The sequence below is a fragment of the Biomphalaria glabrata genome, chromosome 1 (genome assembly GCF_947242115.1).
Source record: "Biomphalaria glabrata chromosome 1, xgBioGlab47.1, whole genome shotgun sequence".
Taxonomy (NCBI): domain Eukaryota; kingdom Metazoa; phylum Mollusca; class Gastropoda; family Planorbidae; genus Biomphalaria; species Biomphalaria glabrata.
In genome coordinates this window covers 73,281,330-73,295,413 of record NC_074711.1, presented here as the reverse complement: position 1 = coordinate 73,295,413, position 14,084 = coordinate 73,281,330, and the positions used below count along the sequence as shown (strand labels likewise).

At 35.7% G+C, this 14,084-nt stretch overlaps 1 protein-coding gene across 4 annotated transcripts in view; it reads left to right on the top strand.

Annotated features, from left to right (window-relative positions):
* LOC106074717 (focadhesin-like) overlaps positions 1–14,084 on the top strand; it is a 256,547-nt gene that overhangs the window by 213,669 nt on the left and 28,794 nt on the right. For all 4 annotated transcript variants that reach the window (XM_056013337.1, XM_056013354.1, XM_056013344.1 and 1 more), the window contains one exon: positions 12,335–12,540. In XM_056013337.1, coding sequence (XP_055869312.1) covers positions 12,335–12,540 — 206 coding nt within the window. The remainder of the gene's footprint in view (positions 1–12,334; positions 12,541–14,084) is intronic.

Genomic DNA, 14,084 nt, shown 5'->3' with positions numbered 1-14,084 from the left:
TTGTTAGAATCACAGACTGGCTACCGAACAAGGCTTATGTGTAATCCATCTCACATTTCTGGACTTTTTGAAAAGATGTAAAAGAAAATGATGTTTATTTATTTTAGTTTATTTCATATTTAAAACAAATAATTTTACTCTATCTAGTCGCCTAACACCCCCCCCCCTCCTAAAAAAAGAAAGAAAAGAAAATCCCCGATTCCTTATAGCGTCTTAGTTTTGCCATGCAACACTCTGATCATTTTCCTTGAAGATTTCAACGAACATCTGGAACATGTTGAAATGTCGGCCATGCTATTGCATAATTTTCCCCCGGAAGTGTAAACAAAATAGAATGATTGCTATGAATTGATAGCTCATTCTATTTTGATGTTGGCCTACGGTTTAGGAATGTGGGAATTGTGTTTTAAAACTTAAAATCATACATTCTTTTATGCATGTAATCCATATCGGCCATTGCCTTTTTCACTATCTATGAAGCTGACGTATTAAAATGAGCAACTTAGAATTGTGTCAATATTTTTTAAGTCTTTGGTTGAAATCACGAAACAAAGCTTGTTTTTGTCTACATTTATGTAAAACAGGAATATGCAAGCAGCTTCTTTGCGCACTGGGTGATGTGAAACAAACAAAAAAAAACAAGTAGGGGGCGTGGAGTTCAAGTTTGCTTCTTCTCATCAGACGTTGGTTTAAACCTTACGTTTTGTATGTGTTTGATACGTTTAATCAATATAGAAATTAGTTTTATATATCTTTACAGCTGGCATATGGCTAATTCACAAAATCTATATCTATATAGCTGGCATATGGCTAATTGAAATATCTATAATGCTGGTTTATGGCTAATTCACAAAATCTATTTCTATATAGCTGGCATATGGCTAATTAAAATATCTTTACTGCTGGCTAATGGCTAATTCACAGAATCTATTTCATTACTGCTGGCTTATGGCTAATTCACAGAATCTATTTCTATGCAATAAAAAAAAATATATTAACGTGTTGAAAGTTGAGATGAATAAAGGCGCATTGAAAGTGTGTGCGTAGAACCTCTCTCCCATTCTTTCTTTCTCTCTCTTTCTCATTATCGCTTTCTTTCCCTCTCTGTTCTCTCTGTTGTAATATATATATATATATATATATATATATATATATATATATATATATATATATATATATATATAATATCTCTCTCTCTCTCTCTCTCTTACTCTCGCAATCTCTCTCAGTTTCTGGATATGCTACTAGCGCTGTGTATTGGTTACGTTGTTCTTAACGTTTCTAAAACGTTATATCAAGACAAACAAACATGCGTCAACTATCACAACAGTGTTAGCTAACAGACCCCACATGACATGTTAGCTAACAGACCCCACATGACATGTTAGCTAACAGACCTCACATGACATGTTAGCTAACAGACCTCACATGACATGTTAGCTAACAGACCCCACATGACATGTTAGCTAACAGACCTCACATGACATGTTAGCTAACAGACCTCACATGACAGCCGACCTCACATGACATTTTAGCTAACAGACCTCACATGACATGTTAGCTAACAGACCTCACACGACATTTTAGCTAACAGATCTCACGTGACATTTTAGCTAACAGGCCTCACAAGACCTATTAGCTTATTAGCCATTATAAAACTTAGATTTAGTTTATCAAGTATACTAAGTCAATATCCTCCAGCATATACAGGCAGTGTAGTCCATAGGATGAATGGCTGACTCTGTCGCCTTTTGATTAGAGGACCCATTAGAACGAGCTCCTTGTACTAGGGAGAAGTTTCCCTGGCGGCAGCCTGACTGGGTCATAGACATGCCACATGTTTTGTACTAAACTTCTTAGGAAGTAAATAATTTTGTGTAGATGTTTACCTTGTGGACGTGATAACAGGCACATATTCCCTGATAGCCTGGCCTCCACTTGGATGTCTTGGTTCTAGTCAGATAACATTGGATATTCATGCCGAGTTTATAGTGCACACACCTTTCGCTTGTTGAACATTTTCTCACGTTTTAACTTAATTTGTTTGAATGTAAATCAGATTTTGAAAAAAAGATTTCGATTTCCTACTGTTCACTTACTCTCTCTTTATGGTGAAGTTTTACAAAGCTTCTATCGACTCATATCAACTCACACTGTGTCTGGTCAAAAGTTTGTACACATTATTTCTACGACACCCAATCTCGGATCAAGCTGAACATTTTCCACAATTATTTCTTTTACACGCTAACACAATAATCAATAACACAAAATAACCAACTAGTTAATTAACTATTGGTATTGGTAATTTTTTTTTTTTTTTTTTTGGGGGGGGGGGTATCTCTAACAAGGGAAAAATGTACTGAAGTGGTGGTATAAGTAGTACCCTCTAGAGGTCGCCGCTCTAAATTGAAACAACAATATATCACTATACAATCTTCTTTAGTCATAAGTACTAGCAGAGTGGTTAGCTCGTCTCCCAGGGAGGCGTTAGCCACGAGTTTGAATTCAGGTCGTTCTCTTTTTTTTTTCTGTAAATGCTTTTAAAAAGTAAGTACGGTAGAATCCACCCAGATATTCCTTTCTTTCTCCCCTCCTTTTTTTACCATTTTCCCAACTGGTCCAGATAAGTGATATCTTATGCAATGCAATCTGGTAGATCATGTATGTAAATTAAAAATAGTAGTGGACCTAAGACTGTTCCTTGAGGTACACCTGAGTTTTGTTGTGGCTCTTCCGCCGTGTCAGATATAAACAATGAAATAAACAGGAGGTAACCTTCGAACACCTGCGAAATGCCAAAAAAATCAAGATAGGTAGTCGACACTAGTGTTAAAATAGGAAACATTTTTAATCCTCAAGAAGAGACCCGTCTAATGTCCTCTGTTACTAGCCGTTTGGATATAACTTATTATTTTCACTGCCCAGTGGCGTAACTAGGGTGTTTGATGCCTAGTGCGGCATCTCCTCATGATGCCCCCTCCCTCATGGATATAAAACAACAAAATTACCTTCTTATACGTTAAACAAAATACACTATAAATAAATATTACGAGTTTTCTTGGTCGCTAAACTATCATTACTTTTATCGAAATCCGTTTTCCACCAATTGTCTAGTTAGTGAAAAGCATCACTGATTGGTGTTAACTTGTGATCAACTTAATTAAGTTCTGAAAAACTTCGCTCGCATATAGCCACACTTACCGCAATAATCAGAAATATGTAAAAATCTGATAATGCTACCTGAAGAGAATCTTGGACATGATTCTTTTTCTCTCAAAGCAGAATCTGGCATCCAATAGTCAACACGAATATTTAGACAATATTTAGAACTGAAACATCTAGTGGTATTCTAGCTGATTATCTTTTTATTTATTTCTTTTTTACTCAAGATTTCAAACAGGTCCTTGTTGGAGAAGTTCAAAGGGAGGCTCCTAAAAAGAAATAGCGCCAAACTCTTGACAGCTCTTTCGCTCCAGACAAAATGCGTTTTTGTCAATGTTGCTATGAGCACTATCGAGATTGATTTCAATCTGAGGATTCAATAGTTGGGATAGCGACAAAATTCATATTCACCTACCACATCATGATACGATCATATCGGGTGATTGTTTTTTGAACTATCACGTCCAAGGAAGAATTAATCTCAATCCGTAGCTCGTTCTTATGTGTTTATACAGAATCTTCACCTTTTTCGATTGGCTTCTTTTTATTGTGGCCAATTCATCGTTCATGTTCTGCACTAACCCATAGATCAGAGTACATGCTTTCGCTAAAGGTAGGCTAATAACGTCTTCAGTTATCGATGTTTTTAATGTTTTTTATTTAAATGTGCAGTCTCAAATTGACGAATAGTTTTATAAAGGTAGACTTACCCACCGTTTATTTCAGTTAATTCAGGGGCCAAGAATCCAAAATAGCTGAGAAAATTAAGACTGCATAGCAACTAAAGATCCACCTACTTAAGAGATTTTGTCTTTACAATTCTTCTTCAACTCGTTTATGATGCCAAATGAAGGCCAGATTCTGCTTTGGGAGAAAATAAATGATATCCAAGATTCTTTTCATTATCAGATTTTTACCTTTAGTATCTTTTGATCCCTGCCGTCAACCATTTTAAACAGAGAAGACAATTTCTCCATGTGAGATAGCACTATGAGAGCCAGCCAGACTTACCAATCAATTAACAGAGTGGCCAAATAAATAAATTTTTAAATCAAATACAGTAGTTGATGTTTGTTCATGAATGTACAATGTGTGCAGTTTTTACTGAGAAATTTTGTCCTCAGTTTGATGCCCCTCATCACTTGATGCCCCGTGCGGCACGCACCACCCGCACATGGCTAGCTACGCCACTGTCACTGCCCTAATGAAAAGCGTCTTTTTTATAGCGTAACTTAGAGCGTTCTTACTTTTAAACAAACTTTATGTCATCGTCGCTAAGTAAAACTTTCCCCCTATTCCCGAAACAAATAACTAAATCCTAATCATGTCATAACAGTTTACTGTTTATGGTGTTCATTTGAAGCCATCTATAATTACAGTTTGTTCTCTCCCTATCAGAAAATCTTGAATCTTTAGATGCTATAGACAAGGGGTGGGCAACATTTTTGTATCGAGGGCCGCATTAAAAAAAAGTTTGGTAATTGCGGGCCGCATATATATATATATATATATATATATTTATATATATATATATATGTCACAGATCACATTATAGAATTGTGTGTACATTTCTTATTTGAAAGAAATATAAGCCCTCGACATGAGTCTCGGGATTTAATCCTCAAATTTAGACACTTGACATTCAAGTCAGGATTTACCCAAGGGACGTAATTAGTATGTTTGAAATCTATTGGTTGATTTGAAATTAAACAAAGACATTTTTGAAAAGAGTTAGCGCCAGAGAATTGGCGGTAGTAAGAAAGTAAAGGGAGTCGATAAAATAATGTTCTTGTAGCTAGTCACTTTTCTAAGAGCTCTGATCTAAAGCCTTTGTAATATGTTCCATATTCATTGATTTGTAATTTGTACATAACTGTACTTACGTTGTGTTTAAATAAAGTTCCAGAGTTTTGTTTTATCAAAGAATCGTTAATTTGTGAGTCTAGATCGTCAATTTTGTTAACTATTGAATTCAAGTAAAATCCCCGGCATAACAACACATCATACCATCAAAAGGTTGTCACATCTGGCACAAGTGTTGTTACATATGGCACTCTCCGACTAATAAAAGTTCACGGACAACTTTTAACGAAGTTTATTCAAGATCTAGGACCAATTTCTAAAACTCTTCAAAGGAACTTCATTCTAATTTAACGGAGGACAGAATTTCTGTGTTTAACAGGTCAGTTGGTTATCGATAATTCTTTTATAAAGATTTTGTTAGAGTTACGTCTAACTCACGAAATCTATTATTATATGTAATTGGCAAAAGGAATAAGACCAATATACATAATAACTGGCAATATAAAAGACCAGTAAAGCAAATAACTGGCAATATAAAAGACCAGTAAATCAAATAACTGGCATTATAAAAAAAGACCAGTAAATCAAATAACTGGCATTATAAAGAAGACCAGTAAATAATCATTTGTGCAGCACAAAGTAAAAAGAAGACCAGATTTAACCAACTGTTAAACCAGAAAAAAGTACTCGGCTCAATAGATCCATACATCTACACTTCCTACAACGACTCCAGTAGTACTTCTACTGTAAAACAAAGTTATACTTCATAGCCAGTTACGGCATAACTAACATTGATTTGTTATATTCAAAACGTTACTATATTTCTACATTCCAAGTTGCTATATTTTTCAACATGTCTCCAAAGACAAGAACACAAAGATGGTTAGAATTATTCGACATAGCTAAAGAAAAACAAGTACCTAAACCAGAAGAATGGGTTCATCGACAGGAAGAAAAAGAATATCAAACAAAGATACGTCAAAAAGAAGCAGAAAGACAAAGAGAATATCAAGCAAAAGAACATTGTAACATGACTTTAACAACAGACATAATAGGTGAAGCCATAGCTTTAGCAGAAAAACTCAACATTCCTTCACATGAACGAGAAAGATGGTTTGATAATAAATTAGCTGAGTTCGACAGAGAAAACGACAGAAGACGGCAAGAAGAACTAAAACGAGAATTATTAGAATTGAAAAATACCGAATTCAAAGCTGAACAAAAGAATGATGCAACATTAACAAGAATATACCAGAAAGCTCAATTAAGAAAGCGTACAGCATATCTCGAAGATGGATTTCTCAAGAAGATTATTTTCCGCAAGTACAATGTAATTGAACAAATATATGTACCACAGAAGTACAGAAAACAAATTATTAAAGCAAAGCATGAATTTTATGACACCATACATATGAGTGTAACAAGTACCAAGAAGAGAATTGCCAAAGAATATTATTGGCCTAGCTTGACCAAAGATGTCAAGAAATACATTAATAAATGTTTACATTGTCAATGGGATTATGATGAGAAACAAACTCAAAAGAAAAGCAACATAACTAAAACAAAGAATGAACCAGACTACAAAGTCAGAATTGACAACAATGAATCTATGAATCATGACTCAAGCAAATCTACAGGGACATCACTGCCTACTACATGTCCACCCCTACCTGCTACTAGTTCTACATGTCCATCCCTACCTGCTACTACATGTCCATCCCTACCTGACAATACAAGCCCATCCCTAACCACTGATGATGACTTCATGCATCAAGACTTGAATAAGACAGCATCTGCATCAAATACTATGATATGCATTGAACATTTTTGCTACAATCAAGACAAGTCTCAAGAACCAGAAGCAGAAATTAAAGAAACTTATACTCAATCAACTTTGGCTATACCAGACAAAAGAAAAACTATGCAACTTGACTCTAACACTCATACAAGTATTCCTCATTTGAAAGAATGTGAGTCAACTCAAGAAGCCATTACAACCATGAACTTTGGAAGTCAAAGAATATTACATGAACACATGAAATCAAGATATTTTGCTCAAGGAGATCAAATCAATTTACTGTTACCAGATTGGAGTAACAAGCTATTCTACAAATGGCAAGGTCCATTTACCATCACCAGAAAGATTTCCAACCTGCTTTATGAAATCAACATCAACAAGTCAACCAAAGTATCTCATGTTCATATGTTTGAACATTACCATGAAACAGATAATGAAGACATCAAAGCAGAAGTTGAACATTTTACAAGCTTAGCAACTATTCCTGAGGAAGAAGAAACATCATCAACACCCATTCCTGAGATAGATGTTTCATTACCAACATCAAATAACATTGACATTCCCAAGGTCATCACTCTGGATGACATAGCACTACAGAAAGTGAAGGACTTTAAAGTGTTTCCAGACCATGCAGATTTCTTTACCAGTGTTTCTGAAACATTTCCACTGCAATTTGAAAGAAACTCAGAAAGCAATAACATTGACAACACCAAGTTTCATCCTCCGTCCACTCAAGGGGCAACTTTTCTTCAGAAAGGAACAAATGAACTTCTTCAACATTGCTGTATTGACCGATTGAACTCAGACATGTTCAGTCATTGCTCTATTGAACATTCTAATGCAAAGCATTCTGCTACCATTGTTCTACAGCGTCAAAGTTCATCAACCAGAAAATTGAGTTTTGGTTTCGGACAGTTCTTATTTTCACCAAACTCAAACGCGGTTCAATCAGACATTATCTGTGAGATCATTATGACATGGAGACAACAGCTTCATAAACTGAAAGACCTTTTCTTCAAGTTTAGAAAACGCACATGCACATCCATGTCGGCAATTCAGAAGGGTTCCGAACTTTACATTTCTACTCTACATATGTACTATAGCATATTTAGTGCCACTTGATCCATTATCATTCATACTCGTCAAGGAAGAACAGTATTCAGTTGTACTTAATCAATTAATTTGTCTACTCATTTTTTCCACAGGAGTTCTATATCAGATGTTGTATTTATTTCAGCACCAAGCAACCCACTGAGGAAAGTCACTCATTCAAGATACTTTGTTTATTATATTTCAGCATCTTTGCATATGACATGCATCAGACATTTTAATTTTTAAATCATGAGCATTTTATTTCAGGTATATTATTATTGCATATATCCTATTATAATAGTACAGATACATGACAGACAATTGGAATTTTTCATTGCTTCACACATGTTGAGATTTATTTCACATTGAGTATTATTTTCTCAGAAGATTGTCATGTATACATCAATTTTTTCTATGTCAATTTTTCATATGCAATATATTTCTCCATGTACACATTTTCGCATTAGTACTAACCAAATGAGTTATATTGTCATATTTTAATTTCATCATGAAGCTTCATAACTTATGCAATTCAAGATTTAATTTATCCAAGTATTATGCCTTGTACAAATTTTGATATTGTTCATGACAAGCATTGTCTCATTTTCATAACCACTTGAATAGTGAGACAGGTATTCAAAATCATCAATAATTTTATTCACTGCATTTACATTTTTCTATTATTGTTGTTATCTCCAAGTTGACTTTATCTTGTCATATGTTACCTCAACCATTTTTCTATAATTTCATGTATGGTATTTTGTGTATATTTAAATATTTTTAATACATATGAGCATTTCTATTACCATACAAATGCTAAATGGAGAGGGGGGTAATATGTCACAGATCACATTATAGAATTGTGTGTACATTTCTTATTTGAAAGAAATATAAGCCCTCGACATGAGTCTCGGGATTTAATCCTCAAATTTAGACACTTGACATTCAAGTCAGGATTTACCCAAGGGACGTAATTAGTATGTTTGAAATCTATTGGTTGATTTGAAATTAAACAAAGACATTTTTGAAAAGAGTTAGCGCCAGAGAATTGGCGGTAGTAAGAAAGTAAAGGGAGTCGATAAAATAATGTTCTTGTAGCTAGTCACTTTTCTAAGAGCTCTGATCTAAAGCCTTTGTAATATGTTCCATATTCATTGATTTGTAATTTGTACATAACTGTACTTACGTTGTGTTTAAATAAAGTTCCAGAGTTTTGTTTTATCAAAGAATCGTTAATTTGTGAGTCTAGATCGTCAATTTTGTTAACTATTGAATTCAAGTAAAATCCCCGGCATAACAACACATCATACCATCAAAAGGTTGTCACATCTGGCACAAGTGTTGTTACAATATATATATATGGCATTTTACGTCTCGAGAGACGATCTTTTCCCTTTGCAACTTCTTGTGTGACTAAAGAGGCCAATCCTTGATACACAGCTGCGATCGCAGGTTGGGCATATATAATCACCAGGCGCCGTTGCATTTTCACCCTTCTTTCTGCTTCTGTTGTGTATGACATCTGCAATCTGTGACCCTTCTTTTATGCTCTCTCTCCATGTGGATCTGTCCAGTGCCACCTCTTCCCAGTTGCCAGTGTCGATTTTGAAGATATATATATCTTAGAAAGATAAGCTTGCTGTGTAAATGTCCTTTAATTCATATATACACCGTATTACGATTTTTTTTAATTGCTGTTACCTTTTTATATCACAATATCCTCACAAATATACAGTTGTACTTAATGTGCAGTATTTTACTTCTTAGACTCGTGTATAATGTTTCTAAACTGTGAAACTATATTACTAGTTGTTACCCCTGTATATGACTGCTGTCAAATCACAGTCAGTCAAAATATTGACTAGTGATTACACTTGTTTAGTTTCCACAAAAAATACTTGCTCACTGAATGAGGCAATTTATGTTCCGGAAGTTAAATGTCGGGAATAGCGAAGCCTTCCCTTGTGGAGCATCACCAGAGAATGCTGACCATGTCCTTCAATGGTGCATACTAAATGAAGGGACCCGAACAAGACTCTCCAAAGATATGAACTGCCTGATCTGGAAACCACTGCGCGGTTCATCTCAGATATAGAATTACTGATCTGAACCCTTCAACATGTAAAATGAAAACGAAGAAGAAGAACTGATGTATGTGTACACAAATAGTGTGAACAGCAGCAAAGTTTTTTTTAAGTGTGGAAATACAGCTTCTGGCACCCATAAAACTTCCGTGGTAGTGCTGACTGGAACTTCTCTTTGCTTCGAGTTATGTCCTCTGGAGCTGAATCTGCTTCTCTTAATGAGTGTTGTACTTTTAATCATTTCACTAAAGATAGTTTCACCTTTCAGCAAAGGAAAATGACAAAAACTTTTTTTTTTTGCTTGCCTGTAGAAATCGGAGAGTCTTGTTTGAAAAGATTTAACATGCATTTACATTTCATATGTAAACAATCAATTGCAATAGTGATTATAGAAAACATGAAATTTTGTCTTCCACTCTTCATTATAAATATTGGTAACAAGGTCACAGTCAATGTCCTTCAAGTAACATAACTGTTTCATCATTGAGATTTTATATTCTTCTCCTTTGCCTTGCCCATGCTAAGCTAGCGGATACATTGGATTAATTATTCTTAGATCAGAACTACCCGTGGTTAACTCTCCTAGATCTAGCAAATTTCATTACTTATTCGTTCTACATTAATTTAATGGTAAAATTATATGCAGCTTTGTGCAAACTTTCCTGTTTCAAGTTTATGGTTCTCAGTCAAAGATCGAGCTCCATCAGTTGTTACACTTTATTCCAAGCCTACCAAACACTCAGACATTGTGTCTTGGATTGAGTGTATTGATGTATAGCCAATAAGCATTATCTTCGTTTACTTAAAACTTTTTATAATGAGACATTTTCAATAATTTATATAGATATTTTTTTTTAAATATTTGCATTTGTATATCTATATACTGTGGGCACACCTGATTTCTGTAGGTGTCGGCGGGCCGCATAAAACACCTCGGCGGGCCGCATGTGGCCCGCGTGCCGTAATTTGCCCACCCCTGCTATAGACCATCAATGCCAAAAGTGAAACCTGCCGTGTGATCTGGTTTTGTCATGACGTCCTATTTGTCAACGTAGACATCGCCGCCAAGTGCCAGGTATTTCGCTCCTTTGGAATGACAACTGTCCTAAGAGTCCAGTCAAAGATTTTTGGAATTATATTGGCCTGTCAGAACAACTGTTCTGCCTAGGAGTGATCAAAGCAGATGTTATTTGTTACATCCTTATTACCGATGGCGCGTATCTCAAAACTTCAGGTTAGAAGCGAGGCCGAAGGTCGAGCACGACGGGGTCTCCACATATTCCGTCTTTATACCACAACAGAGGTGCTACTGTTATATGCTTGCAGAGTAGATTAGGAGTCTGTAAGAACAACAATATCTGATGGTGACTGAATTCCTTCCAAAAAATTGTTTTCGACTATCTGCAATGCTATGGTAATTGATGGCTTCATCGTATATGTTTGTGCGAGTTCTATATGACTCAATGTAAACAAAAAAAAACTATCAACAAATATTGAAAGCTCAAAGAATCTGTGTATGAGAATGCTTAGTTTTGATTAGATTTTAAAAAATCTACTCAATCCGCCCTCACACTTGGCGTTAAGTGAGTTTACTTTACCATACATATAACATTGGTTCTAGTATTTTAATTCAATACGCCTAATACAAAACTCATATTGTCAACAAATCTCTCATTGCTGGTTGTACATTAAAAAAGTCTCAGTTTTCTAGAAGGATTCAATTATTCTACTTTATTCAGCACAACGTAATTAGCCAGTAAAAAAAGAGAGATGTATTTGTTGACCTAACATGGTACGACACTGACCAAATAAATGATCTGGTCATTAGCGGCTGTCATGGCCAGTAGGAGAAAAATGAAGCAATGAATCAAAGAAACTTACTCCCCGGCCCCGCCACCCTGCAATTAATGGACACGATTAGTGTCGGGAGTAACTCCTGGTTATTGAAGGACGAACACGACGCAATTAATCCCGATTCTGTTTCATAAATAAAACTGAATTGAACTCTCTTGTTAATAATAAGAGACATGCTTAATACTTTGAAGTAGAAAAGAGGGAGAAGACTCGCATTTTTTTAATAGAACAAAAAGCAAGAGAGGGAATTTTATTTTAATTTTTATTTCAAACCTACTAACCAAATATACAATCATTGGCCAATTGTTATCACATATTAAAATTTGTTGAGACCACATGTATAATTACAAACATTCCAAAAAACACACTCTCTTTAGCCGACTTTAGCCCACTTTAGCCCAACCAGTCATTCCAACACATTAGCACGTACCTTTGATACCGGTCATCCTGCATTGAACTCGCTATAAACCAGATAGATAGAATTTGAGTTCTTGGAGCTGTCAGCTCACTAAGTCTTTAACATTTTTTTCTTTCTTTTCAGCTGATCATTTGATCACGTTGTGTCAACAGTCCTGTCAGTTCATCTGTCTTGCAAGTGTTGTAAAGCCCTTAATTCAGATTGTTGCTTCACCGAGTCTCACTCTGAGCCAGAGTCAAGGAGTGAGCCAAGGAACGGTCAGAGCCAAAGCGACCCAACTTTTAAGCAGAGTTGAAACATTACTGGAAGCTCATCAACCAGTCAATCAGGTAACTAGTTGGACACTAGTCTCATCAACCAGTCAATCAGGTAACTAGTTGGACACTAGTCTCATCAACCAGTCAATCAGGTAACTAGTTGGACACTAGTCTAATCAACCAGTCAATCAGGTAACTAGTTGGACACTAGTCTAATCAACCAGTCAATCAGGTAACTAGTTGGACACTAGTCTAATCAACCAGTCAATCAGGTAACTAGTTGGACACTAGTCTAATCAACCAATCAATCAGGTAACTAGTTGGACACTAGTATAATCAACCAGTCAATCAGGTAACTAGTTGGACACTACTAAGTGCTGCACATTTACTGCGGTATCTCTCAAGGATACAAGATTTATTTCCCTTTCTATTTAAAGTAAAAATTAACTAATTTCTAGCAATTAAATAACTAATTGGTTATTTTTTAATTGATTCCTGTGTTGTCATCGACCATGATTTTAATCTTTCTACTGAAGAGGGAGGAAATAAACGTGTACAAGAATTCAGACAGAAAGACAGACAGACGGAGTGAGTTCAACATAAGCTTTGTAAAAAGAGGGTGTGAGACAACCCGAGCACACACGCGACAAAGAAACCAATAGCACTTTCCCATGAAGCAGTAGTTACTGATTGGTTTAAATTATGTGTACAATTAAAAACAATTTCGTTCAAATATTATTGAAGATTATTCTGTACTTATGGAGACGTGGATTCAAACCTCGCTACAAGCGGCTACACCTTTCTCATCCTTTCCTTTCTCTTCATTCTTTGGGAAAAAAAATGAAGAGAATATTTAATTTAATTTCTGTTCTACTTAGATCTAGTGTGTTTGGTTCGATTTGTCTTCCCTGTCAAGCTTTGCATTCATCTCTTTTATCCAAAAGTTTTCTATTACATGTCACCAATACGAGCTAGACTAATCCTTCCGATAGGCCTCTAGAGATACAACAAATACTTGTACAAACTATGAATAGCTGGACTACTTGATCTTAGATCTAAAAGCAAACCGTGATTCATCGAATTATGAACAAAACGTATTGGTGGGGGGGGGGGGGGGGGGAATACATCAGACCATACAAATAGAATTAAATGATAATTAATGAAAGCTAGAAACAGAATCGATTTTGGTTGGATGTATTGATTTGTTTTCTAGGTCGCATTCATGAATGTATCCTGAAACTAATTGAAACCTTCATTAACGCCCACGCGCTGAAACGTAAAAGTATTAACAGAGGCGTAGCTCTAAAGGGGGGGGGGAGACAATGAAAATCCCCCAGGGTTAGGGTTCTTTGTAGATTGTCTTTACTGGAGACCACTAATATCTAACTCTTCTTTGAAGAGAAGAAACAACAAAATATCACCAGTTCACTTGTCAAGCTCAACCCCATGTTTCTTGAGCGATGAATTAAGGCCAAGCCTACTTGTCAAGTTCAACCCCATGTTTCTTGAGCGATGCCTTAAGGCCAAGCCTACTTGTCAAGTTCAACCCCATGTTTCTTGAGCGATGCCTTAAGGCCAAGCCTACTTGTGAAGTTCAACCCCATGTTTCTTGAGCG